Raw genomic sequence first — 26,275 nt, 5'->3', positions numbered from 1 at the left:
AGTTTGATCACCCTATGATGTGTGCTGACCACCAGGGGACAGTGCTGAAAGAAGGGAGGCTCCTGCTGGCAGCCAGAAGGCCCCAGACGGCCCTGATAACCAGCCAGGCCAAGGACCCTACCTGTACACAAATTTCATGCACTGGGTCTTTAATGTTTTATAAGAGAACTGGAAGACTGAGAACAGTGGGAAATATCCAAGATCACAAGTGAGTATTATTTGCAATGAATAACGTAGAATATTATAGAAAAAGTAATGGTCACCTGATCAAGATCATACAGAACTATAAAATAAATTTAAAAAAAAAGCCTTGAATGAAAGAAAAATAAAGCAACACAGTTATGGATAAATTATCAAAACTATATTTATAAGATAATAGGTAAAGCTTTCTCTTATACTTAGAATTTATTAGAATTTCTGATTATGTTTTCACACCAGTCATCTTTCTCTCATGACTTATTCAGTATTAACTAGTCTCTTCATCTCTACTCTTACCATTAACCAACATTATTTGCAGATATCACCACCAGCATCATCTTTATTGTACACACTTTAATCATGACTCTCCCCTATTCCCTCTTACCTATAGAATAAATTCTAAATTTCTTAGGATTGCATATAAGACACTGATTTTATTCCTAATTTCAATTTCTACTCTTCCTCTGTAAAAACTGTGCTCTAAGCACACTGACCTACTTTATATTTTTAAATCTTTCATGCTTTTTCGAACTTCTCTGACTTTGCTAATGCTGCCACTCTTGCATGGAAAGCCCTTCTCAAACCTTGTATTTGGTAAATCCATTGGCATTCTTTGAGGCCCACGTCATACGTGACCTTTTCTATTTTACTTTTCTGACCATTTTGAAGAAGTTAGAGTCCCATTTATAATTCCACATATATTACTTTAACTAATAAATGTGGCTACCTTTACATCTGTTGGTCAGTGTCAATGAATGGAAATATATTTATATCTTAATATTGTCTAAATGCTTACTTATGTATTTTAATCAGGAATTTTCTATCAATCATGATTTTTCTTTATGATTTTTAAACAAAGCAAAAGTAGCTTATTTACATTGTCATTCAAGTGACCTTTAAAACATGCCAAAAAATCTTGACATTTTCTGCTTCAACACCACAGAGCGGGTGCAACCTACTGTTTAAAATAAAAAGGAAAGTGTTGTGACTCTTCCCAGCTCTGGAAAGTGATTTCTGGAGCTTTAATTTCAACTTGTGCAGGCATAGGAAGAAGGGAACAGAATGATTGGAAATACAGCTAGCAACTCAATCTATTATTGTTCAGCCAGGGCTTTTGTAATACTATTGTGTAAGACAATTGGTCTTTTATAGTTAGACCATGGATTGATTAGGATTCGGGATTTTTTCATATTCTTCAGCATAGTGTCGATACTGGTCAGTGAGGAGAGGCTGACTGGCTTCATCCATCTTGTTTCTGGCACGGATCAGACAAGAAGCGCCCACAAAAATGACTGCAACCAGCAATAAAGCAGCAACCACTGCTATGGTAATAATCTCAGAAATTTGAAAACTCCGACCTATTTGAAAAATAAAACAAGAACAAACAAAAAAACAAATAAATAAATAAATCTGCTAATAGTTGCCATCAAAAAATGGATTCTAAATTTAGGCACTTTACTAAAATCCTCATACTTAATTTTTATTGGCTACACTGTCTAGATTAGAATAACATTTGTCATCTTGGAGGCACTTTCTAATTTCTCATAATGAGTAGATTCCATTAGGGTAGTTATTTTAATTCTAAACATGAGGAAATAATGTCACTTGCCCAAGGTCATTTGATTAGTAGATAATAGAATTGGTTTTGGAGTACAGGTGTTTCAGAACCCAAACCCTGTGCTCTTCTGCAGTATCCTGCTGCCTTCCTTAAAAAAATAAATTTAAATTTATTTTTAAAATATATTTTATTGATTTTTTTATTTTTTTATTTTTTACAGAGAGGAAGGTAGAAGGAGAGGGATAGAGAGTTAGAAACACCGATTCAGTTGCCTCCTGCACACTCCCTACTGAGGATGTGCCCGCAGTCAAGGTACATGCCTCAACCAGAATCGAACCTGGGACTTTTTGGTCCACAGGCTAATGCTCTATCACTAAGCCAAACTGATCAGGGCTAAATTTAAATGTAAACAAGAAAGTTTTGCATTTCAAAATCTCAGGACAGCTCGGAGTACCTCATGCTGTTAAAAATTTTTTTGAGGATAGATAAACAGTGGCACATTATGTTGTAGAAAAATTAGGGGGCTAAGCTCAAAACTCAGTTTCTCTGCTTACTAAGCATGTGACCTTTGACAGTTACCCTCACTAAACCTTGTCGTCAGTATTTGTAAAATCAGGATTATGACCCTGTCATGGAGGGGTGTAAGGGTTAAATGAGATAGTGTACTATACTATAATCAGTGCAATACCAGGTCAGAGTGGGCTGGCAACAAGTGTTAAGTTCACTCGCTTTATCATCAAAGGAAAACCTAAATGAACGTTTCTAAATGCAAGTGGGAAATTTCAGCCTCAAGAATACTGTGATTGCCGAAACCGGTTTGGCTCAGTGGATAGAGCATTGGCCTGCAGACTGAAAGGTCCCAGGGTTGATTCCAGGTCAAGGGCATGTACCTTGGTTGCGGGCACATCCCCAGTAGGGGATGTACAAGAGGCAGCTGTTCGATGTTACACTCTCCTCGATGTTTCTAGCTCTCTATCCCTCTCCCTTCCTCTCTGTAAAAAAAAATAAAAAAAAATCAATAAAAATATTTAAAAAATAAATATAAAAAAAAGGAACACTGTGATTGGTTTACTTTTAAAGGAAACATAATGCTTTTGAAACTTTCCACAGTAAAAATACATTTTTAATACTCACCAGGCCATTGAACTTCATAGGTGTATCCCAGGTTGTCTGGAGCAGTAACAAACATTTCAGTGTTGGTAATTGGAGGCCAGAATGGCACCATATTGTATTGTCTATTATGTCCAATAGGGGCATTCTCCAATGGAAATGTGGATATGTCTAAAATATGCCAAAAATACCTTATTAATATTAGTATATAGTTATATTCTGAAGATGACCTGAAATATTCAAGCATAACATTAAAAACATTCTTTCATATTTTACAATGAATGAAGACATAAGTTTTACTACAGCAGAACAGGGACTTGCATAAAGCAGATTTCAAACGCCTTGCGTATAGCACTAATTAATGTATTATCCCATAGAAAAAGCAAGTTCAAAAACTGGCGTGTTTCAGTATTTTGTCATTTTTGATGCTCATTAATTGTTTTACTTTTAAATTACAGAAACAGATTTTAATAAAATTAAGTTTATTTTTTCAAAGGTAAAGAAAAGATGGGTCTATAGTTTGCTGTAACATCTATGATTTAAATTTGATAGTTTCTAATGGAGGTTTCTTCTTGACTGCAAATGTTTCTATTTGGTATATTTTCTTTTTTTCTGTTTACTTTTAGAGAAATAAATATTAACTTGTTCCTCAGGTTTTACTCTGTTAACAAAAAACTCTTAAAAATTTTGAATCACCATCTTGGAATCTTACTTGCTTCCTGCTACCTCTCCTCTTTCTATAGTAGTTTCCCCTGACCCATGGTTTTGTCAACCATGGTACAGTTATCCACAGTCAACTGTGGTCTGAAAATATTACATAGAAAATTTTAGAAATAAAAAGTTATAAGTTTTAAATGGTGCAGTTCTGAGTAGCGTGATGAAATCTTTACCCTCCTGCTCTGTCCTGCCCACGAAGTGCATTATCCCTTTGCCCAGCATATGCACTCAGTATATGCCACCAGCTCGTTAGTCACTTAGTAGCTTCTCAATTATCCCATCAGTGTTGTGCTATTGCAGTGCTTGTGTTCAGGTAACTGCCCCAAAGCCATTCATATAACTTATTAAAATACTAGAGGCCCGGTGCATGAATTTGTGCATGGGTGAAATCTGATTGGGGCCAGGTTGGCGGGGGGTGGGGGGATCCAGGAGGTTGGTCAGCCAGCCCTGCTCTTGATCAGGGTGAGAGTCTGGCTGGGGGAGGGGCTGCAGGCAGTTGGCCTGTGGGTCCCCCCTGATCCGAGTGTGGAGGGGCAATCAGGGGCCAGGCTAGTGGGGGAGAGGGGCTGTAAGAGGTTGGGGGGGCAATGGGGTCCCTGATTGGGCCAGTTTGCTGCCGTGGTGGACGTCGTATCGATCAGTTGTTGCAGTTGTTCTGGTGGTTCTGTTGTTTTGGTTGCTTAGCATATATATATATATATAAATTGTTATAATTGTTCTATATTACTGCTAGTTATTATTGTGAATCTATACTGTGTGTAATTTATAAATGAAACTTTACCATAGGTATGTACCTAAAGGAAAAAACAGTGCATGCAGTTCTAGGATTCACTACTATCCACAGTCTCAGGTACCCACTGGAGCTCTCAGAACATTTCCCCTGCAGACAAAGGGGGACTGTTCTAGTTAAATACAAGTTGCAGGTATTTATATCATTGACGAGTTTTTGTCATAAGGGTTAAAAGTACTGAAATGTCCTTTGTGGCAAAAGTTGTGGTTTGTTGTTGTTGTTGTTCTATATGTTGGTACAATTAATTACCAGCTAGAATGTTACAAAGCCAGAGTTGCAAGTGAGCTTGGGCTCTACATGGGTGGAAATACATTAAGAGCTGGGACATGTGAGAAAACTAGTGAAGTGTCCAACTGTGTTTGTAAGAACTATATTATCTGCACAGTCCATGTAGCACAGAAGAGAATTTTAGAATCTAGTTTGAAGAACGATTCTAGAAATGATAGTGTTTATATTTTTGAGGCTTAAGTATTTATCTAGTAACATCTGTTGAGCCCCTGATCTAGGCAAGGGGCTATAGCTTTGAACAGACAAAATTTCTGTCTTCAAGAAAATCACATGTTGGTGTATTGAGGAGAATTATTTTTTCAAGTTAGATATTAAAATTAATAAGTTGGATTTGTAAACTTCCCATTTCACCTTCACTCGATCACCCTTACCCAGGTCAGCTTCAGCTGTGTGATTAAGTTATATCTATTAAAATGAATGAAGAACAATAGTAAAAATAACAAATAACAGCAACTGGATTATAATGTAATCTTTCTATGGCTCTTCATCTATCTTTATTATAGATAATGCCTTATAATCATACATATGTACTTAAATACACATGCAAATGAGGTGGAACACCAATCAGTGAATTCATAGCAGATTGATAAATGAACCAATATTTGTTTGTAAGTTATTCACTTGTTAAATAATTTTCTGATGGATAGTAAAACTCATAAAAATATTTAACCTGTTAAGTCAACAGCAGTGATTATTCTGAGCAACAATTTTTCCTAAGCTTGCCAGGACAGTTTTTCCCTTAATATAATCGAATTGTTTCTCTGCACCTATGGTTAGCAATATCTGTTTGCTATATCCGTAATTAGGTTGGCTTTAAGCTAATGGCATGACATTCTAAATGTAGCCTTCAGGTTAAAAATAATGGAACATACTATTTGACCAACTCATCAATTAATGGTCTTAATCAGGTTAATTTAAGAACTTCTGTACACACACAACCACATACAAGAAAATAAGGGATTGGCTGAATTGAGTGGATAAATGAATAGGTATTTAATCTCAAATATTATGTTTATATGCATGATGAGATAAAGGCACAGAAGTCAACATTTAGAACACTTTTAAAATATAAAAATTTACAATGTTTTAACCAGAGGAACAACATTGAAAAGTAATGTGAAAAAATTAAAAGTAATATAAATCTCTCAGCTGAGTAGAAATTAAGAGAAAGTGACCTTGTAAATAAGATTAAATATGTTAAAATGAACTTAAAAAGAGATTTTTCTATGGTGTGATATAAAAACCAACATCATCTTTTCAAGTTGAGCAAAATTTCCATTTGTGAGAGTGAATAAAGTAATAAAATCAAAACTATGGATTATGAGTGTAATAATTTTTCTCTTTTGGAGTATCAAAGAAGAGCTCTGTAAGAATTTCCCATCTATATTAAAAAGCAATAAGAATGTTCATTGAAAGATATGAGGTAGAAAAATTTGGGAAACAGTAAAAATGAGAAGGGATTAACTGCTTAGTTCTATTGAATGCTAGTAAATATCTTCTTACTATAGCCATTCTGAGAGACTTCTTGTCTGCCTTGTCAAAGTGGTTGGAGTATTTGGAAATGGCAAGATAATAGAGCTATTTTTGCCTTATGTTGAAATGTAGTTTATGTGTGTCAAGTGCTTAGCCTGAAGTGATAATTTTGCCATCCGAACAATCTTTTTTTTTGCTGAGCCTGCGAAAAGCATATAAAAATGTCTCACCAGCATTATATCTCCTCAGCCATTCATCAAAGATTGCGTCAGTGAAAGTATGCAGGAGGACAAAAATAGGATCATTTGGAGATAAATGGGTTTGTCCCCCTGTTCCATTCAGGAATAGATGAGCCAAATTGTGAAGGCTTCGAACAGCAGGATCGTACCTTCCCGTGGGATCACTGTAACCTAGATATAAAAATAGAATGAGAATAGTAAAAATCATTACAAATATTCTACTTGTCAAGTCAACAGCAGTGATTATCCTGAGCAACAGTTTTTCTAAGCTTACCAGGACATTGCTTAACATAATGGCATTATTTCTCTCTACCTTCGGTTAGCGACCTTTGTTTGCTATACTTAGAACTAGGTTGGTTATGAACTAGTGGCATGGCATTCTCAATGTAGCCTCCAGGTTAAAGATAATGACCTGCAAAGGATACCAATCAAAATACACAGAATACTCTATTTCCACAAGGCAAACATCACTCTATATAACAGTGGAAATGTCTAGCTTCTACTGAAAACTGCTGATTGGGAGACCACTCTGATTGTCCTGGAACTTAAATAGCCAGATGTTACTTTAGTTTCCTATATTATTCCCTTTTAATGACTGTCAGCATATTTATTTTTGGAAACTTACTGTGGTGGAGAAGTTACAATTTCTTAGGGCTTTCTTAACACCTCTGTATTAGATTTAAACATCTGGAGGACCTACCCTCAAAACATTTATAGAACTTTCGATAATGATGTCTATTCCATATACATATTTCTACATATATCTCCATTTTATATATAATAAACATATATTTTATCTACATATATAAAAGCCTAAATGTCTAATGTTCGGCAATTTGTTCAGCCAGTAGCTATGATGTGAACTAACCACCAGGGGAAGATGCTCAATGCAAAAGCATGGAAACATGGAACAGACTGATGAATCTCAGAGGGAAAGGGGCCGTGGGCGGGAAGAGATTAACTAAAGATCTTATATGCATACTAGAGGCTTGGTGTGCAGATTTGTGCACCAGTGGGGTCCCTCAGCCTGGCCTGTGGAGATGGGGCCGAAACTGGCCCGGTGCAAAGATTCATTCACTGTGGGGTCCCTCGGCCTGGCCTGTAAGAATCAGACTGAAACCAGCTGCCTGACATCCCCCGAGGGGTCCTGGATTGCAAGAGGGCACAGTCCAGGGTGAAGAACCCCACTGGTGCACGAATTCCATTTTCCAATGATCTACAGCATTATCTTAGGCTCTGCATCTGTTTTCCGATTATCTTAGGTTCTTCAGCAGCAGTTCTCAACCTGTGGGTCATGACAATGTGGAGCATTGTGTTATACACCAAAAGGGAAAAAGGTGTGGGTTTGATTTCTGGGTCAGGGCACATACCTAAGTTGCAGGTCCCTGGTTGGGGTGTATATGGGAGGCAGCTGATTAATGTTTCTCACTCACATCGATGTTTTTTCCTCTCTCTCTCTCTTCCCCTTCCTCTCTCTCTAAAACCAATAAAAATATATCCTCGGGTGAGAGTTTAGATAAAAGGGACTTTTGTGGTCTGACACTTTTATTTGAGGAAGTGCTTTTGTGAGCAGAAAATTATAACTATATCATATTGGCAGCACCATTCAGATAAACTAATTGGATCAATGTGGCATTTAAATTTTTTTTCAAAGAGATCTGAATGTGAGTACTTCAGTTTACTGTGATAACTAAATCAATTCAAAACACTAATTTTGTTTACTTGCCTTCCACTGTGTTTCGGAAACTGTTTGTAGAGTTGGAATAGAACGGAGGTGTGTCAAATAATCCAACTTCTAAGCACTGAGCCACATCCTGTGGTTCAGGAAGCCTCTGCACCATTGGTCTGGCCACGTTTCCGGCTGGATTCCTCCTAATTGGCGCCCCCTCAGTGCCTGGGAAGAAGATGGGGGATGCAAACATTTAGAGAATGGTTAGAGATCTTGTTATTGCCCTTCAACATTTTATATACAGCATGGACCCTGAATAATAGGTTCTTCTTGGTAGAGGAGATACATTTTTAAAATGCTTTTCAGTGGCATTAAAGTGAGAAAATCTAAGTTATGTCAACTTCTCTAAGAAGAGTAAATAAGTGACACATAAAATCATCCGAAAGAAAGAAGTGATCACAATAACAGACAGAGGTCCCAGTGTTTGTTAAATCAACATATGCTTCTTTCCTGAGAATATATTAAAATAAACATTCCATGAAAAATTGAATTTTGTCCAAATAATCTCATAAACTTGAATTGTACACTGAAATCCATATTTCATGTATATAGATATATGGAGTTTGGCACTTGAATGCTGTCTGTTTCAGCCCTCAGAGAAAGAAAGAAAAACAATCCTCAATTTCAATGAACACATTTTTTAGGAAGTTATGTCAGAAATAATTAAAGTCTTTTGAAGGGCAGTAAGACTAACAACTGAGCGAAGAGCTGTGATACTAGGGATCATATGATAGATGCCTCTTAAGGGAGGGTAGGAAATATCTTTCCCAGTTGGGTGGATCCTAGCACTGCTGAGGAGGCGGGACAGGCTCCTGCCACCTCCCTTGCATTCGCAGCCACCATCCCAGCTTGTGGTTGAGTGGAACTCCCACTGTGGGAGCGCACTGACCTCCAGTGTAGAGCATCTGCCCTCTTTTGGTCAGTGTCCACCATAGCTACTGGTCATTCCCGGTCATTCCACCATAGAGTCAATTTGCATATTACCCTTTTATTATATAGGATAAGTCCCATTGGAGCAAGAATTCTGTTCTTGCTCACTAATATGGGCCCCAGTTTTGGTATAGTGCCTGGCATTAATAGTTGCTAAAATAGTGGTTTGGTACATGTTATTATATGAGATTTAATCACGTTGGCCTGTTTGTGAGCTCACCTGTCTGGGCTACATGGCAATGTAAGAGATTATTGAATGGTGGGAAATATGAGAAGTTAGATAAGAACCATAATGTGAAGAAATCAAACAGCAAGATGATAAAGTTATGTTTAATTCATGAAGTGGGAGAGGCCTTATTGGGGGTGGGAGGAGAAGAGTTTGATTAGGAGCATTTTTTGTTAGTCTGCCTCAGTGGTCTCCAGAGAAGAGTACTCATGCGTTAGAGGAGACACAGAGAATAACTTACTGGGTGAGAGAGAGAATATTTCAACATGTACTCATTTTCACTGTACCTCATTCATAGAAATCCTAATTGTATGCTTTATAATTAACATAATAATTAGCATAAACAGCTTTATCCTATATAATAAAGAGGAAATATGCAAATTGATCATCACTCCAACACACAAGATGGCCACCCCATGTGGACACAATTTGGCCATGACAAGATGGCTACCACAAGATGGCTTCCTGCAGGTTGATTAGGTTGATTAGGTCAGCAGAAGAGGGCTGTAGGGAGAGCTTGGTCTGCAAGAAAGGGAAGCTGGGGGCAATCAGGCTTGCAAGAAAGGGCAGTTAGGGGTGACCAGGCTGTCAGGGGAGGACAGTTGGGGTGGACCCAGGCATTTAGGAGAGGGAAATTGGGAAGGTACCAGGCCTACAGGGGCAGGCAGTTGGGGAGGACCAGGCCTGCAGGGAAGGGCAGTGGGGGGGGGGGGCAGGGCTTCAGGGGAGGGCAGTTGGGGGTTACCAAGCTGGCAGGGGAGGGCAGTTAGGCATTGATCAGGCTGGCAGGGGAGTGGTTAGGGGGTGATCAGGCTGGTAGGTAGAAGCAGTTATGGGCAATCAGGCAGGCAGGCAGGTGAGCAGTTGAGAGCCAGCAGTCCTAGATTATGAGATTGGACCTAAATGAGCCACTGGGATCAGGCCTAAACAGGCAGTCGGAATCCCTTGAGGGATCCCAGATTAGAGAGAGTGCAGGCTAGGGTGAGGGACAACCCCCCTCCTTGTGCACAAATTTCATGCACCAGGCCTCTAGTATAATATAAAAATAAATTTATATAATATAAAAATAAAACATGACTATATTGAGACTGGAAAGTGCATATGTATGTTTTAGGTATACATTATTATAAAAACTTTCAGACTATACTAGCTAACCCATCAATTTAAGCTAATATTTTGGAGTTTACTATTCAGGGAGCTGTCACTACATCCCAAGGAAAAAAGTATTGGTTACATGGGTTTCAAAAACACTATATTCAAATGTGCTCTCATGAAGCTTCGTAGTGCAGGATTTTGATAGTGAAGAAACTAGTTAAACCAATTTAATTTTAATCTAGTGACTTTAAAATTTGTTTATACATGTACAACCTCTGCTATTGCATCTATTTTTATTTTTAAATTAAAAAATTTAATGACAGTTGACAATATATTAGTTTCAGGTGCGCAACATAGTGGTTAGACATTTATATAACTTACCAGAAGCCCAGTGCACAAAATTCATGCACTGGGGGGGTTGTCCTTCAGCTCAGTCTGCACCCTCTCCAATCTGGGACCCCTCAGGGGATGTTCTAGTGCTGGTTTATGCCTGATCCCACAGGCAGTCAGACATCCCTCTCACAATCTGAGACTGCTGGCTCCTAACCGCTCAACTGCCTGCCTGCCTGCCTGCCTGCCTGCCTGATTGTCCCTAACTGCTTCTGCCTACCAGAATGATCACCCCATAACCATTCCCCTGCCAGCCTGATTGACGCCTAACTGCTCCTTTGCCAGTCCAATTGCCCCCAACTGCCCTCCCCTGCCAGCTTGGTTGCCCATAACTGCCCTCCCCTACAGGCCTGGTCCCCCCCAGCTGTCCTCCCTCCCCTGCAGACCCAGTCACTCCCCAGCTGCCTTCCTCTGCAGGCCTGGTCCCCCCCAACTGTTCTCCCTCTCCTGCCATCTCCTCTGTGCTTACCAGCTGTGAGCCCAGCTTCTGGCTGAGCGGCACTCCCCCTGTGGAAGCCCACTGATCACCAGGGGGCAGCTCCTACATTAAGCATCTCCCCCTGGTGGTCAGTATGCTTCATAGCAACCAGTCTTTCTGTGGTTTGGTCGATTTGCATATTAGCATTTTATTACATAGGATAGCCAGACATGCCTAAAGAGGAAAAATAAGGAGGGATAAAGAGACTCTAATAATGAAGACCTTGTATTTGCAGCACAAGGACATATAATAAGATCCAAGGAAGAGAATAGAAAGCTCAGTTGCAGAGCCACACATGACAGAAATGACCTGTGGCAGAGCTGGTGTTCAGATCCCTGGAACAAGAATGCTAAGACAGCTGGTTAAGCATCCTTTATATCATCTTTTTATTTTAACCCTCTAACTAGATTAACATTATATATATATATATATATATATATATATATATATATATGTGTGTGTGTGTGTGTGTGTGTGTGTGTGTGTGTATTATGTTAATTATTGTTGTTGTTGTTGTTATTATTATTTACTTCCAAGTCTTTCTGTGTATTTCAGGTTTCCTAGGGAACATTTTCTATGAAATTCCAACACAAGACACATGATCAGCAAGCAGTGCTGAGTGCACTAAGAGGATTAAGTTATACAATTAGACCTTTCCAAAATAAGAAAGTGAGCAATGCACTTACCAGATTGCTCAAGAAAAGAATGTAATAATGTACAGACACACTCTGTTCCCCTTGCTGCACCTTATAGATTGTCTTGAGTGTCTTAGTTGTTTCATGAATTGATTTCATTACATCAATTCTCTGCAATAATAGATTTTAGTCTGACATCCTCAATAAAACGAATGGCCTTCAGGCAGCACATTTAATCCCTCTCCCTAAGGGGAATTCTGAATCCTAGATATCATTTGGAACTTACTGTTACACAGGGTTCCTAGGGTATCATAATCTTCCAGGGATTCGCACACCACTCGCCATTGAGAAAAGACAGAGTTCGGGCTTATAAGGTTGGGATCAAAGTTGCTTCTGGAGCCCATCATGTCATCGGTGCAGATGTCACAGACGTTCCTCCCGGTTGCAAAATTCCAGTAAGGAAGGGAGAAGGAAGGATTCTGCAACATTTCCTAGATCACAGAAACTCAGTTAGCATTCTCTGGCTTTTGCTTAAAATTCTCTCTCTGCTGGGTTTCCTCCCTGGCAGTCTATTTCTCTTAGTTCATTTCAGCCACTTAGAAGCCAGTTAGTGGGTCTGAGGGGCTGGAGGACTCAACTACTTTATTAACAAAGTTTCTCATTTATTAAAAGGAGTCACTTTAGGCTCAGGAGCAATTTAAACTCAACTCGTTATACAGAAGTTCCTGCCATTGATTTCTTTAGGGGGCAGGGGAAAGGTCTTTCTTTTCTTTTTTTAGATAGGTAATTATATTTCTATTGATTGTGCCAAAAGTTATCAATAATCACTTCTACTTCTTGACATTTGCACCTCCTTCTATTTTCCATTTTCCTTTCTGTAATGCAAGCACTGCTAACTCTTGGTCTGGAGCCAGACCCTCCTGGAATGTGTTCTGTGGAACAGTGCCTTTTGTTTTGTTTTGGTTTTATTTATTTATTATTTATTTATTTATTTATTTATTTATTTATTTTTTAGTTTAACTTGAATGCTTTGAGGCATTTAGATTCTGCTTCAGCCACAGGCTACACAGACTCTGTCAGACTTACCTTATCTGCCTGGGCTGTAAAGAAGTTTTACCTTGAGACCTCTGCTTCAGAGTCTATACTCTGAACACTCAACCTCCTCCCCAAAGCTCATACCACCAGGACATGCCGAAGGGAAACAGAGTGTTTCTGTGTGCATGCTGCTCTGTAGAACAGGGACCTGCTTCCCATTTAGGGCTGATCTCAACGATTTAAAAAATGCTGGACTCAAGATCACATGGGCATTTTTCCTAGGTTCCTTAAAAGATGCATTGACGGTACCTGTTATTTCTCATTCCCTTTCGGTCTTTGGGGAATTACATTGAGAGTGTCAGATTTAAATGTGGGAATTGCCACTGTTTTATTCCGCCTCCCTGCACTTGGGACATTACTGCTTTTTCACTTCCAGCCTTTCTAGGAAGCATCCCCTGGCCCTCAGGGTGTGATAGAGGGCCCAGAGCTTTCCCAGGCTTCGCCAGCGATGGGTCTCCCGGGACGTAGAGTCCTCATTTGGAAGCCATTGTTCCGGTTCACAGATATTAGTGACAGCTTCCAGGGGACTATTAAGAGTCATTTGTGGTTCAGTAGCTGACATTTGGGAGCCGGAGCATATTCATGTGGCATTTCCACGGCACATTACGTATAGGCTGTAATTGGTTGGATCCCTTGTGCTGTTGGGTTTTAAAAATATAAGTAGTCCTAGAGGTTGAAGTTTACACAGGCACAATTTGAAGCTTTTAGATACTTTCCATCTGCCCTTTCATTTTGGTGTGCTCATGGGAAAATGACTTGAAGGCATGAAGCTCTAGAGTCGATTACAAATGACAGAGATTTATCTACGAGTAATCTACTGAATGTCTTGTATTCAGAGCTATAAAATATGAAGTGCAGAATACCAGATGAATTTATTTAATCACCCTCATACTGCATATAGATAGACTACGTTCATACAAATATCTTATTCTGTATTGTCATGCATTATTTTTTCACTCTTCTAACCATTTATTTTCCTGGAATAATGCTGGGCACAAGGATATTACACATTGATAAATAAACACCTTTTCTGCCTTCAGATATTTTTAGGTTAATTTTTAGATTTTAACTTAGGGAGAGGGATTCATTACAGTTATTTCACATAGAAAACTGGTTTAATTTGTTGATTTCCTAGACCTAGTAATTTAAAATTTTATCTTAAAACTACAATACTTTTCTTAAGGAGGAGCAATTAGTAAAAGACGCAATAATAAAGTGTCTTTGTTAACAGACAACTTAATGTGGTTTGAGCTTATGTGCTTAAAAATATATAGGAAGCCTGGTCGCTGTGGCTCAGTGGCTAAGCACTGATCCATGAATCAGGAGGTAAGGGTTTGATTCCCCATCAGGGCACATGCCTGGGTTGTGGGTTTGAACCCCAGAAGGGGGCATGCAGGAAGCAGCCAATTGATGATTCTCATCATTGATGTTTCTATCTTTATCCCCTTTTCCTTTCCTTTCTCTTGAAAAACAGTAAAAACATATTTAAAAACAAGCAGGAAATAACTGGGTTGAAGTTCACTTTATGCCAATGCCTCTTAAGTAAAAATGATATCTAGCTGATGGGATATTTTTAGTAGATTTCTTCTGTAAGCCTCAAAGTGGTTTTAAAAATGCTGGACTCAAGATCACATGGGTATTTTTTCTAGGTCTCTTAAAAGATACAGTTATGATACCTGTTATTAGAAGCATAGAGAACAATGGTGCTCAATGCAAATATGACAATATATAAACGGAAAGGGACTTTTTACATCATTGAAACCCCATATCACGTTAGTTTTGTCCACTGGTATGGAGAGTTCATATTTGGGACTTGGAAGACTGGCATATCTATATGAGTCATTGTTTTAATTACAGAGCCGTGGACCATGTCCAGTGCCTTCATTGGCACCTACAAATGTCTCACTTGCCTTTCTCATCATCGAGGTTACTTTCTCTTCACTTCACAAATTGTCAAGGTCAATTAATAAGCAATTGGCACAGGGAGGAACATAGAATGCCTCAGGCAGAGCAATAACAGGGGTTGCTCTGTTACACCATGCTTTGGAGCACAAGTGGCTCAAATGACTTGGAAACAAGGCGCCCTGTGTGTAAAGGACCCGAACATGGAGATGCTCCCTGCGTACCTGCATGTCTCTCTCCAGCTGCAGCAGGTGGTACCTGTGCCACGTGAGAAAGGCTGGCCCCTCATGGGAGAAGTCCACTTCGCCGAAGCTTTCCTGGTCTGGCCCAAGGAAAGTCTTTTTGACTGAGTAATAGTGTGTCCACACAAAGTAGTTGTAAATGGAAATGTTCTCGAACTGTGGTGTGTTGCCATCTGGCCCCAGGATCTCTTCTGTCCTCCTGGTGGCAATGACAAACAGGGGGTGAGTGGTGCGCTTCGCCATATCCAGGGCCCGGACATAGTAGTTCTTCTCTTCTGTGCTTAAATCCAGGAGGTTTCTCCTGACTAAAGGGATACAAAATGCAGACATGAAAACCTCTGCCTTGTGGGGATGGGTAGAGAATGAGCATAATAATCTAACACACCATGCTCTGTTTACCTGTAATGATAATTTGCATGCATGTTTAAAAATTTTTTTTTACTTTAAAAAAACCTCTTATTATATATCCCTCCTTCCCCATCTCTCTGCTCCTCTTGTTGTCTCTCCCTCAGTTGCTTTCTCCCCCATTCTCCAATTTAATATAGAATTTTGTGAGCTTTCTGTCATCTTACTTGTGGATTTTGATTGTGTTCTGTTTATTTCTGCTCTCTATTGACATTTTTCTACATTTTTAATTGTCATAAATCTTGCAAAAACAAGGGATGTGGTGTAGCATGGTGGTGAAGACCAGAGACTCATTCAATGACCACATATTTCTCTAAGCCCCAGTTTTCATCTACAAAGTGTATATAAAACACTAGAAGCCTAGTGCATGAATTAGTGCATGGGTGGGGTCCGGCCGGGGTTGGAGATGGGAGGTGGGGGAAAGGTCCGAGGATGGTTGGCCTGCCCTGCTCCCTGGTCAAACTCCAGGTCGAACTCCTGGTAGAGGGGACAATTTGCATATTAAGCTTTTATTACATAGGATAATATATCTGCAGAGTTGTACCTTTTAAAGGGTTTACACATAAAAAGCAGTTAGACCAGAGCCTGGCTCATAATTAAGACTCAATAAACTTTCTGTTCAACCCTTGGTATGGCATCCAGAAAACAATCGCATTTTGCTGGCTGCTACTATTTCATGCCTTGTTATTAATTGTTATTGCTATTTAGGCTGCTGGCTGGGCTCATCATCAAAAATGGCTAAACTTGCTCATCGCAGGGGAGAATTTACTGGGGGGTGAGCAAGTGGGGTAGAAGAGGCCCATGTATTAGAGGTGGACAACCTCAGCATGAAGTCCAGGTTTTCTGAGGGCCAGCTGTGGACACATTCCAGCATGGATGCGTCCTTTCGAGACCACTCCTATGCTAATTAACATAACTACCTTGAGGAGTTACTGAAAGCATAGTCATTAACCTCTAGCACAGTTCCCAGCAGATTGTGGTGGTTCAACACATGTTCTGGAAGGAAATATTAGTCAGATGACCTGAGCCCCAAGCTCATTCCTTTAAATTAAATACATTTCTTAATCTCTGTAAGCCTCTTTCCTCAACTGTGGAGAGAGGATTGAGCTGTATGATTTTCCCAGGTGTTCTTCCAGCTCCAGTGATTTGGGTCTCACACAGGACCGTCTAGCCATTCATACCCCCGCTTACCTGTGAGAACCTTCTGGTCACAAGCGGTTCCTCTCCATCCATGACGGCAAGTCCCACAGTTGTGCCCCCAGAAGTTGCCATTGCAGCGGCACGTCCTGTTGAAGAACCGTGTGGGCCAGCCCTCCCGGTCGTCTTGGCCATCATGCGGGTACTGGGGGCTGTGGGGCCGGGAGTCTGCAATCACGGCCTCACACCTGCCCCTCCCTGAGGAGGAGCCGCAGGGGTCAGTCCCGGGCCCGGACCCGGGGGCCAGGTCTGGGCAGCACACCCCACTCCTCAGAGCCTCCGTGGTGGCACACTCCCTTGGGAACTGAGCCCCGGCCTGCTGAGTGAACAGCAGGGCCAAGGAGATGTATCCTAGAGAGAGGAATTTGTGCACTCCCATTCTGCTGGAAGCCAGGCTCCTGTTCTGTGGCCCTTTGTGCAGAGACTGAGGCACATAGATAAAAATCAAGCTGAAAAGGAGAAAGCAACATGGAATTATACAAGGTTTCCCCTCCTCTCCCCCTTTGGCATGTTATAAATGGCATGAGCCCTTTCCAACCCACCTTCAAAATGCTTCTCACACCTGTCCCATGCCAATTCAAGTCAGAAAAAACAGTTATTTACCTTAAAAAATTTTTGACATGTATAATACCCACATAATTAAATCCCCAACCCTAGTCATTTAGTTTTCTTCCATCTTAATTTCTATTTATAAAAAATACTCATCCTGGATGCCATTTATCAAAAGCAGTCATTAGCAGGTCACCACCACTAATTACATCTAACCATGGGGGCTGCAAGAGGAATTGGGAGCAGGTTTCCAGCAAGTTAATTTTCATTATTTAAAATCCCCCCAGCCTAATGGAGGCCTGGCTGCAGTCCACCCACTCCCGTGGAGCTTCTCTCCAGTACCTCCGGCTCCTGAGGGGATTCTCTGCAGAAGCGCTCTCAGAGCTGAGTGTTTTATATTTGCCAGTCCCCTGATGTCAGAGCTGCTAATTGCATGTGGGTTTGTGCCTGATAACTAATCACAAATCTGCTCCCCCAGACTGGGAGGGGCCCGTGCTCTTCCGCACCCTTTACTAATCCTCTTTCACGTCAGTGAGTTTTCCTGCCCTTTAAGTAGTTGGTTAGCACATGATTCCCTCCCCACTGATTTCCTTGTGATGCTTTAAAGGCCAGAAGCACTCATTTGGAATACCACAAATTGGAGAGGCTAGAGAATGTCTATCTCCGTGGTAGAGTTTTTTATTTCTGACATATCTACCTTTACAGGATGAAATCAGAATACTGGCTCTTTCTTGGTGATACAAGGTTAGGCCAATGCTTGGCCCTGATGGTAACTTTTGATTGTGTTTGGTCTTGAAAACAGATGCTGCCATTCTTACCATTTCTAGAGAGAATAATCGTTTTAGAAAAGGCATGAAATTGCCCAGCTGGCATGGCTCAGTGATTGAGCATCGAAATATGAATCAGGAGGTTATAGTTCCATTCCTGGTCAGGGCACATGCAGGCTTAATCCTTATTGTGGGGAGTGCAGAAGGCAGCCTATCGATGATTCTCTCTCATCATTGATTTTCTAATCTCATTTTCTCCCTCTCCTTTCCTATTAGAAATTTAAAAGAAAATATATATAAAATAAAAGCATCAAATACAATTACACCAAGTCACATGCTGTCGATGCTCCTGGTGCCTGCTGGTGTTGACCTTGGGTAGCCTTCACCTGTATTGGGGTGTGTCCATCTCTTTATCAAAGTAACACAGGTTCACTGTGTTTCTGTGGTTTAGAAGTTGACCACTAACCAGCTTCTTTCCTACTTTCTGTTCAAGGATTAAGCCAATGGCACTAATTTAAAATTATTTAAATGCCTTTGCAAATTTTAATGGCCTTATACCATCAGTAACCATTATCTTAAGGTTTCATATTCATTCAGGGCAAAATTAAGTGTAAAACATAATGCATATAAAATAATATTTATATAGTCTTTTTAAATGTTTTATTTTATTTTATTTTTCAGTTCAACTCCTTGCTGGATTGAAGTAGATTATCATTTTTTTTTCTTTCTGGACCCTAAAGGATCTGTGCACTTCTAGGAGATTATGGGAACACCACCTTGGGTATCACTACCAAGAGCGATCTTATTTGGCCACATGGAATTCATCCATGAGCTGGTGAATCCGGTTGATAACAAATAACAATCTTTCCCTAGAGGATCTGACTTAAATTCTAACTTCTTATTTACTAAGTCCACTTAGATGTCTAATTGGCCACACATTTATAAAACATGTTCCTCAGTCTTTCCCATCTCAGTGAATAAAATTACTGTTTATCCCATTGCTTGGCGGAGGGGGGCGGAGGGGAGGGATACCTGCAAAAGCCACTGCTTCTTTCTCTTTGTTTCATACAAACTGTGTTCATCATTTGATCTAACAGCCTAACTTTGAGCTGTCATTATCTCTCACCTGACCTATGACAATAACCTAGTGTATCTCCTCACTTTCCATGCTTAACCACACAGGAGTTTAGTCTCCACATAAGATTTTATTCTCCATTCGGCAGCCTGAGAGAGCTTTTTATTGCTGATACCTGATTGCCAATGCTCTCAACAAAACCCTTCAATGGCCTCTAAACTCACTTAGAATAAACCCAAGTGCTTATAGAAGCCTATGTGATCGGGCCCCTCCTATGTCTGATGTCCTCCTACCATCTTCCCACTGGCCCCCCTCCCCTCCCTCCTTGTTCTTTGTTTAAGAGCAAGTTTGTTACGGCCTCTGTGCCTTCTATCTACTGCTCCCTCGGCCATCTCCCAGGTCTTTCATGCTTACTCTGTCACTGCATTCAGTTCTCTGTTCCACTGTTACCTCTTCAGAGAGGCCTTGCCTAAGTGCCCCACCTGAAGGAGACCTCTCTGTCCTCAATACCATCATTCATCACTTGCTTCTTAGGACTTAGTCTTTTTCATAATACTAAGCACTACCTGAAATTTTTATTACTTATTCATTTTTCACTTACAGTTTCTCACTTATCAGAAGATAACCTTTTGTCCTTCTTTTTCAGTATTGACCTAAGCACTCTTAGAGAGACACATAGCCATGTTTAAACATGAGCGAGGAGTAGACATTTGATGTATTATATTTACTTCCAATCTAATGGTAGCCAGTGCTCTCGCTGAAAGGAATGTATTTTCATTAGCTACTGTGAATGTAGGGATTGTATGTACATTACCTCTCATTCTTTCAAAATGTTATTAAAATACTACTTTTATTCTTGTTTTACAAATGAGCAAATGGAAGGTTACGGAGTTTAAGGCTTTTTAAAATTATGCAATTGTGATTAGAAATCTCAGGTTTTGAAGCCAACTTAGTTTGGCTCCAAAATGTTTGTAGTTTGTAAGTACTGCTCACATTTTAAAAGAGGAAGGCTGGGAAATGGACAGCTATATTTCAAGTCATAAAATAGACCAGCTCTGAATGAGCAACTGTCTTTGTTTCCCTGAGTCTCAGCTCCGATCTGTTAACTGTGTGTGATAAGTCTATATTGTTGAAGCAGATAAGCTCAGACAAAAATAATCAGTGGATTGCAGATAATCAATACTAATTTAACAAATGAATCAAAGGTAGAAATTTTGAAATAGATGAACAATAATAAAGTTAATACCATATTTATAACTACCTTACAATACTCAAATGTATTTTTCACATAGCCCTCATTATTGACAAATGTCAAATCGATGTTACAAATAGTCCTGTGAAATAAGAGTGTCAAACATTGAAGAGAGAGGAAAGCTGAAACAACATTCTCTAATAATTGTGAAAACCTGGAAGTAGACCCCACACTAGTGTATTCCACACACATACACTGACATTATTCCTCATCTTACTGGTGTTTTCCAATGCAAGAGGCTGGAGCAAAGTGTAAAAAGAAGAAAATGCACTGTGTCTTTCTATTTTGCCTGGATATTGTGAAATGTGCAGTGTCAGGATCCTTCTGAATTATTCACAGCATAGGTCAGAAATTAATGTCAGACTACATGTGTAACACTCCTCAGTCCACTGCAAAAATTATTTCTAAGATTTCTTTGGTGGAAATTAATTTTTGTACAGTAATTTTGCATTATAAATGGGCTAAGTCTGAAACTTTATCTATATGTACCTGTCTAACAATACATGCATTAGTAAAAAAATGAATAATTAGTTATTATTACAAGTTAAATAATAGCAAATGCTCAATGACCTTTAGGTAAATGATACTGCTGAATTCCATAAACTGTGTCTTAGTGCTAAAACATTATTAAACCAAAGAAATAGCTTTGAAGACCTAGGGAGCTATGCACAGAAGGAGTACTCAGAATTATACTATAAACACCATTTGTGTGCGTGTCAGACATTCATTGCTGATGTGAATTAAGTTCATATCTCAGGCAAAGGGACTGATCCTCTCTCCCTATATTTTCCTTTGAAGTCTCATGATTGTCATTTATAAAAAAAAGTTAGGAAAAAAACTAATGATAAAGGACCAGGAATTTAGGTTAAGTTGAGGAGAAACTTTTCAGGGATACCCTTCTGTTTCTAGAAAAAGTATTAATGAATATTAATATCTTTAGTAATATGTGTGGCAAATGATAGTGACTATATTCATTGCCCTTTGGATTACAAGTTGTTCAATTACATGCTTAGTTGTTCTCAGCTTAGATTAATGGTTAGAATTCCAAAGGCATTAAGACAACTCAGAGTCATCTGTTAGGCCAGTCATGTGTTCATACCTCATGGAGGAGCTTATTTTCAGTGGGAGCAAAGGGAAGAATGTCAGGTCTGTGTTTTTGTGTCAAAGAGCAGAGGCTCAGTCAAACATACCATTGCTATTTCTGGGTGGAATATTTAAAGTTGAGGTCTCAGAGAATGTGCTCTCCCATAAAATGTTCCATTGATTTCCTTATTGCATTCTTGAAACTCTAATGTATTGCAAAATATTGGTACAGGGCCAGTTAACAATATTTGATTTCTGTTTATTGAAATCTTCTCTTGAGAAGGTAATATTAGAGCATTTAAAGTATTTCTGTTTCATTTTGTTTTTAATCCTCACTGGAAGAGTGAGGATATTTTTTCCATTGATTTTTTAGCAGGGGTCCTCAAACTTTTTAAAGTGGGGGCCAGATCACGGTCCCTCAGAGAGCTGGAGGGCCGGACTATATGAACTACTAATTCCTACTGTAACACCTCGGCTGCGCTCACTGCCCAAAAAACCTGGCGGGCCGGATCAGACTTCTCTGCGGGCTGCATGTGGCCCGCAGGCCGTAGTTTGAAGATGCCTGTTAGAAAGTGGAAGCCAGCAGAAAGGGGATAGGAGAGAGAAGTATTTATATGAGAGAGACACATGGATTGGTCCCACACACACCCTGAATGGGATGGGGATTGAATCTGCAACCCAGGTGCAGGTGCCCTTGACCTGGAATCAAACCTGCAACTCTCTGCTGCTCAGGCTGATGCTCTAACCACTTAACTCACCAGTCAGGGCTAAAGTATTTATTTTGTTGATGATTTATATTCTGCTTGTTTTAACAAATGACCTTGTAAGATTTCCCTGAAACTGCTAACTACATGTGTGTTAGGCATCAAAGTAAAATAATCAAAGATACTTGCATGTAGAGTGCAATTATCCACTCTAAATACATGTATCTTTGAATATTGTTGTGTAGTTAAAGTTATTGTGTCCATTTCCAAAGGTTGTGTCTGAACTATAACACTGATAAAAAAATAGTTTCCATTATTTTGGTATTTTTAAATTTCTCTCTGTGGTCATCATTGTGGTCCATCCTGTGTGCTAGAGGCTGTAAGAGGGCTGATGCTCTGCAAATGGTAGGTAGTATAGTCACTATATTCCAAGTTCTTATAAAATTGTTAAATTTTATAAAATAATTAAATTTTAATTATTAAATTACATTTTAATTATTAAATTGTTAACTTGTATAAATTATATAAAATAATGTGTGTATATACATATATATTATATAAAATATGAATAATATATATTTAGTAATCAGATTGGCTCACTTTTTACTTTTTAACAATATTTTGAAGGTATTTATCAAGCCTATATAATTTATAGTAATGATATTGACACTGTTCCTGTTTTATTTTAACATAATAGTCATAATATAAAGTATAGGGATATGATAGATGTTACTAGCAAAAGAAATATTTAAGAAGATATCAATGTATTCTGAATGAATACATGTACAGAATAAATATGAAATCTTTTTTTTTTCCTTAGAATTACTTCAAAAATCTATATTGTAGTCCTAGCCGTTTTTGCTCAGTGGATAGCATGTTGGCCTGGGAGCGAAGGGTCCTGGGTTTGATTCTGTTCAAGGGCATGTACCTCAGTTGCAGGCTTCTCTCTGGCCCAGACACTGGTTGGTTGATGTGTTTCTCTCACATCAATGATTCTCTCTGCCTTTCTTTCTCTCTTCCCCTCTCTCTAAAAGTCAATGAAAAAATATCCTCAGGTGATGATTAAAATTTTTTTATGTAGATATAAAATTTTAATTTACATAGAATTTATAGTGGTTACATATATAGGAATGTATTATATCACATATAATAGTTATATAATATACATTATATATTTAAATATGAAATATATATATATGAGTATACACACACACACACACACTCCTATGTGTCTGTATGTATATACATGTATCTCTGCTATGTAAATAATATAATTTGTGGAAGTGACTACTTAATCCATTGTTTACATTAGACTTCGGTACTTTGTTCCTGATATCTAACTTGATATCTATGTAAAATAGACACTGAGGCTTATTTCTGAGATTGGCCTTACTTAAACACATGAGAGAGCCTTATAAGTTCTGTGATACACTAAAGGTCTAGCTGCACCTTGGGTGAGGTAAGGTTGGAGGTTGTATAGCAACATTTCTTCCTTCTCTTCTTTCGACATGATGCCTCGTAAAAAAGTGAAGGATGCCTGCCTATATATTTTTGTAACTCTAGTTACAGTTGTAGATAAATATCAGACATTCAGAAGCTTATCTATAATAATAAAAGCATAATATACTAATTAGACAGACCTTCCAGATGAAGCTGCAGCGGCAGAGGAGAGGCGGCTGCCGCAGTGGGCGGGGGGCCAAGCTCCTTGCAGGAATTTTGTGCATTGGGCCTCTAGTCATACTATAATTGTTCATTTCTTCTTCATGTGAATTGTAAAATGGATGTTCCTAGACAGAGTGGTTCTTCTTAAAGTGAGATAACTTATTTTGCTTTCATGTTGTGAATCTTGCATCTTCAACACATAACTTCTAAGATCACCATGCATATTTGCATCACAGTGCATATGGGAAAAAGTATAGAGTACTGTTATGTGGAAGATTTTTTTAAAGGCCAAACCTGAAAGTAGTTTCATCACTGTCCACAAAGTGCCACTGGCCCCACCTTGCTACAAGGGGGCTGGGAAATGTAGTCCAGCTATTTGCCAAGGAAAAGAGATTGGCTTGGTGATCACTTAATAATCTTATTCCAAAGACCAACCATTTGCTATTTTGAAGCCTCCAAAATAACCATTTATTATTAATGATAATCATAAATATGTGTATTTTTTAATGTGGCAAATGGAGGAAACATGGTATTTTAGAGATATAGATATCATCAGTGTTTCTGTGACCTCACATGATTCTTTTCCTCTGACCTATGCTCATGCCACTCATTAGAAGTGTTCTGACAGAATTCCTAAATATATATCTGAAGGGTAAATGCCTCCACTGTAAAAGAAGAATAGGAACTGACATTCTTCCTCGATAAGCTCACATCTATTTAGGGAGACAAAACTATGAACCCCATAATATATTTGCTGAAATTCCTGATAAACAGTACAGGGGATGTTGAAATTGGTAAAGAGATCATTATAGATTGATGCATGATCAGGGTTTTTTTTTTTTTTTTTAGACTTACTTTTTTTACAGTATGAAGAAAATGCAGGATTTAAAAATATTTTTATTAATTTTTAGAGAGCGATGGAGAGGGAGAGAAACTTCCATATGAAAGGGAAACATTGATCAGCTGCCTCCTGCACAACCCTACTGGGCATTGAGCCCCAAACCCAGGCATGTGCCCTCATCAAGAATTGAACCGCCAGCCTCTCTGTGCATGGGATGATACCCAACCAACGGAGCCCCACCAGGCCAGGAAAAACTAGTATTGATGCATGGAGATTATAGTGCAGCTATGGTGCCAGGATAATATTCCATGCTTATCCTGTGCTACTTACTGCCTTGGAGTGATATCTCATGGTTGTAATATTGTTAAGGGCTAGATGGCACGTTGCATTGATGATACTGTGATAGCTGCCTACATTGAGAAAGTAGCACAGGAGGACGTGGGAGCTCAGCGGTTCAGCAGACGAATAGAAAAACACAAGTAAAATTAACATCCCCGGCATAGTTTATAAAATGTTGGCGATTCTCATGGGCTAGAGAAACTGGGGATATTTTCAATTGTGAGAAATCATTGCTTATGTCTTAGTAACTTTACTAAACAGGAAGCCCAGAGATTGATGAGATCTCTCAACATTGGCAAAAATAACAGTTTCTATTTAGGAGCATGTGATGCAGTGAAAAACATTAAAAGATTTACAAAGGGTTGTGGCTGTCCCATTGGGACCATTAACCAGAATCCTCCATTGATGTTAGAAGTGTCCTCACTAAAATAAATAAAAGGGTTGCCCCAGAAATACTGCTGACCAAAGGAGACCACCTGGGTTTTGGGTTCAACTCCTCCTCGTTATTGCTCATTTGGAGGACAATTGGTAATTATTTTGCTAGGCATTTCTAGAAACATTCCTCACTGTAAAGAACATAAGATAATTCTGAGACCACAAATAAATTTGGATTTGGGTAATGTCAGAAAACAATCTAATAGAAAGGAAGCAGCTCAGGAAAACTTGCTGATCAGGTTTCAACACTATATTCTAGAGCAGGTGATGGGAGAAGCTCAGAGGGCAAAGTTCACTGGCTGTAGGAGCAGGTTGTTAACTGCCAGTTAGTGGAAAGATAGCATTCTCTCTCTCTCTCTCTCTCTCTCTCTCTCTCTCTCTCTCTCTCTCTCTCCCTCCCTCCCTCCCTCCCTCTCTCTCTGTTTCTCTCTCTCTCTCTCCCTCTCTCTCTCTCTCCCTCTCTCCCTCTCTCCCTCTCTCCTTCCCTCCTTCCCTCCCTCCCTCCCCCCCTCGTCCCCCTCAGCCTCCTCACCTAAGAACTCCCTGACTCAGCATTTTGGTTGCAAAAGTAGCTTCCTGTATAAAATAGAATGCAAAGCCTAAGTAACCGAAATCTTTTTCTAAGTCAGGTTACATTTAAATTAAGTTATATCTAGTATAAAAGTATGAAAATATTACTTATAAGAATGATCACATTAAACATTTTGAAAAAAGGTCTTTAAAGTCCTATAGGAGCTTGAAAAATCTTGTCAGAATTAAAATTAAAATCTTGAAATATGCAGATAAAGTGAGACTCTAGAAAGATTTATCATAATCAGTGTCAAATTTATTATTAAAATAGAATGAAATCTATATGTGTAATGAATTGAGG

General features: G+C 39.2%; 1 protein-coding gene across 2 annotated transcripts; it reads right to left on the bottom strand.

Annotated features, from left to right (window-relative positions):
- Window positions 1–1,197: 1,197 nt before the first annotated feature.
- Window positions 1,198–17,761, bottom strand: TYRP1 (tyrosinase related protein 1). Of its 2 annotated transcripts, none has more exons than XM_036434066.2 (8): window positions 17,589–17,761; window positions 16,692–17,146; window positions 15,078–15,400; window positions 12,143–12,347; window positions 8,100–8,267; window positions 6,365–6,544; window positions 2,891–3,037; window positions 1,198–1,556 (listed from the first exon to the last, which is right to left on the bottom strand). In XM_036434066.2, exons 2-8 carry the CDS (start codon window positions 17,074–17,076, stop codon window positions 1,351–1,353), a joined length of 1,614 nt encoding a protein of 537 aa, XP_036289959.1. In that variant the 5' UTR covers window positions 17,077–17,146; window positions 17,589–17,761; the 3' UTR covers window positions 1,198–1,350. The 2 variants fall into 2 exon arrangements, with proteins under 2 accessions (XP_036289959.1, XP_036289960.1); XM_036434067.2 differs by lacking the exon at window positions 17,589–17,761 and adding an exon at window positions 17,240–17,477.
- Between the last annotated feature and the right edge of the window lie 8,514 nt (window positions 17,762–26,275).

Source organism: Pipistrellus kuhlii, unplaced genomic scaffold (genome assembly GCF_014108245.1).
Source record: "Pipistrellus kuhlii isolate mPipKuh1 unplaced genomic scaffold, mPipKuh1.p scaffold_m20_p_12, whole genome shotgun sequence".
Taxonomy (NCBI): Eukaryota; Metazoa; Chordata; class Mammalia; order Chiroptera; family Vespertilionidae; genus Pipistrellus; species Pipistrellus kuhlii.
The sequence above is the reverse complement of the archived record's forward strand: the minus strand, read 5'-3'. Positions and strand labels throughout refer to the sequence as shown.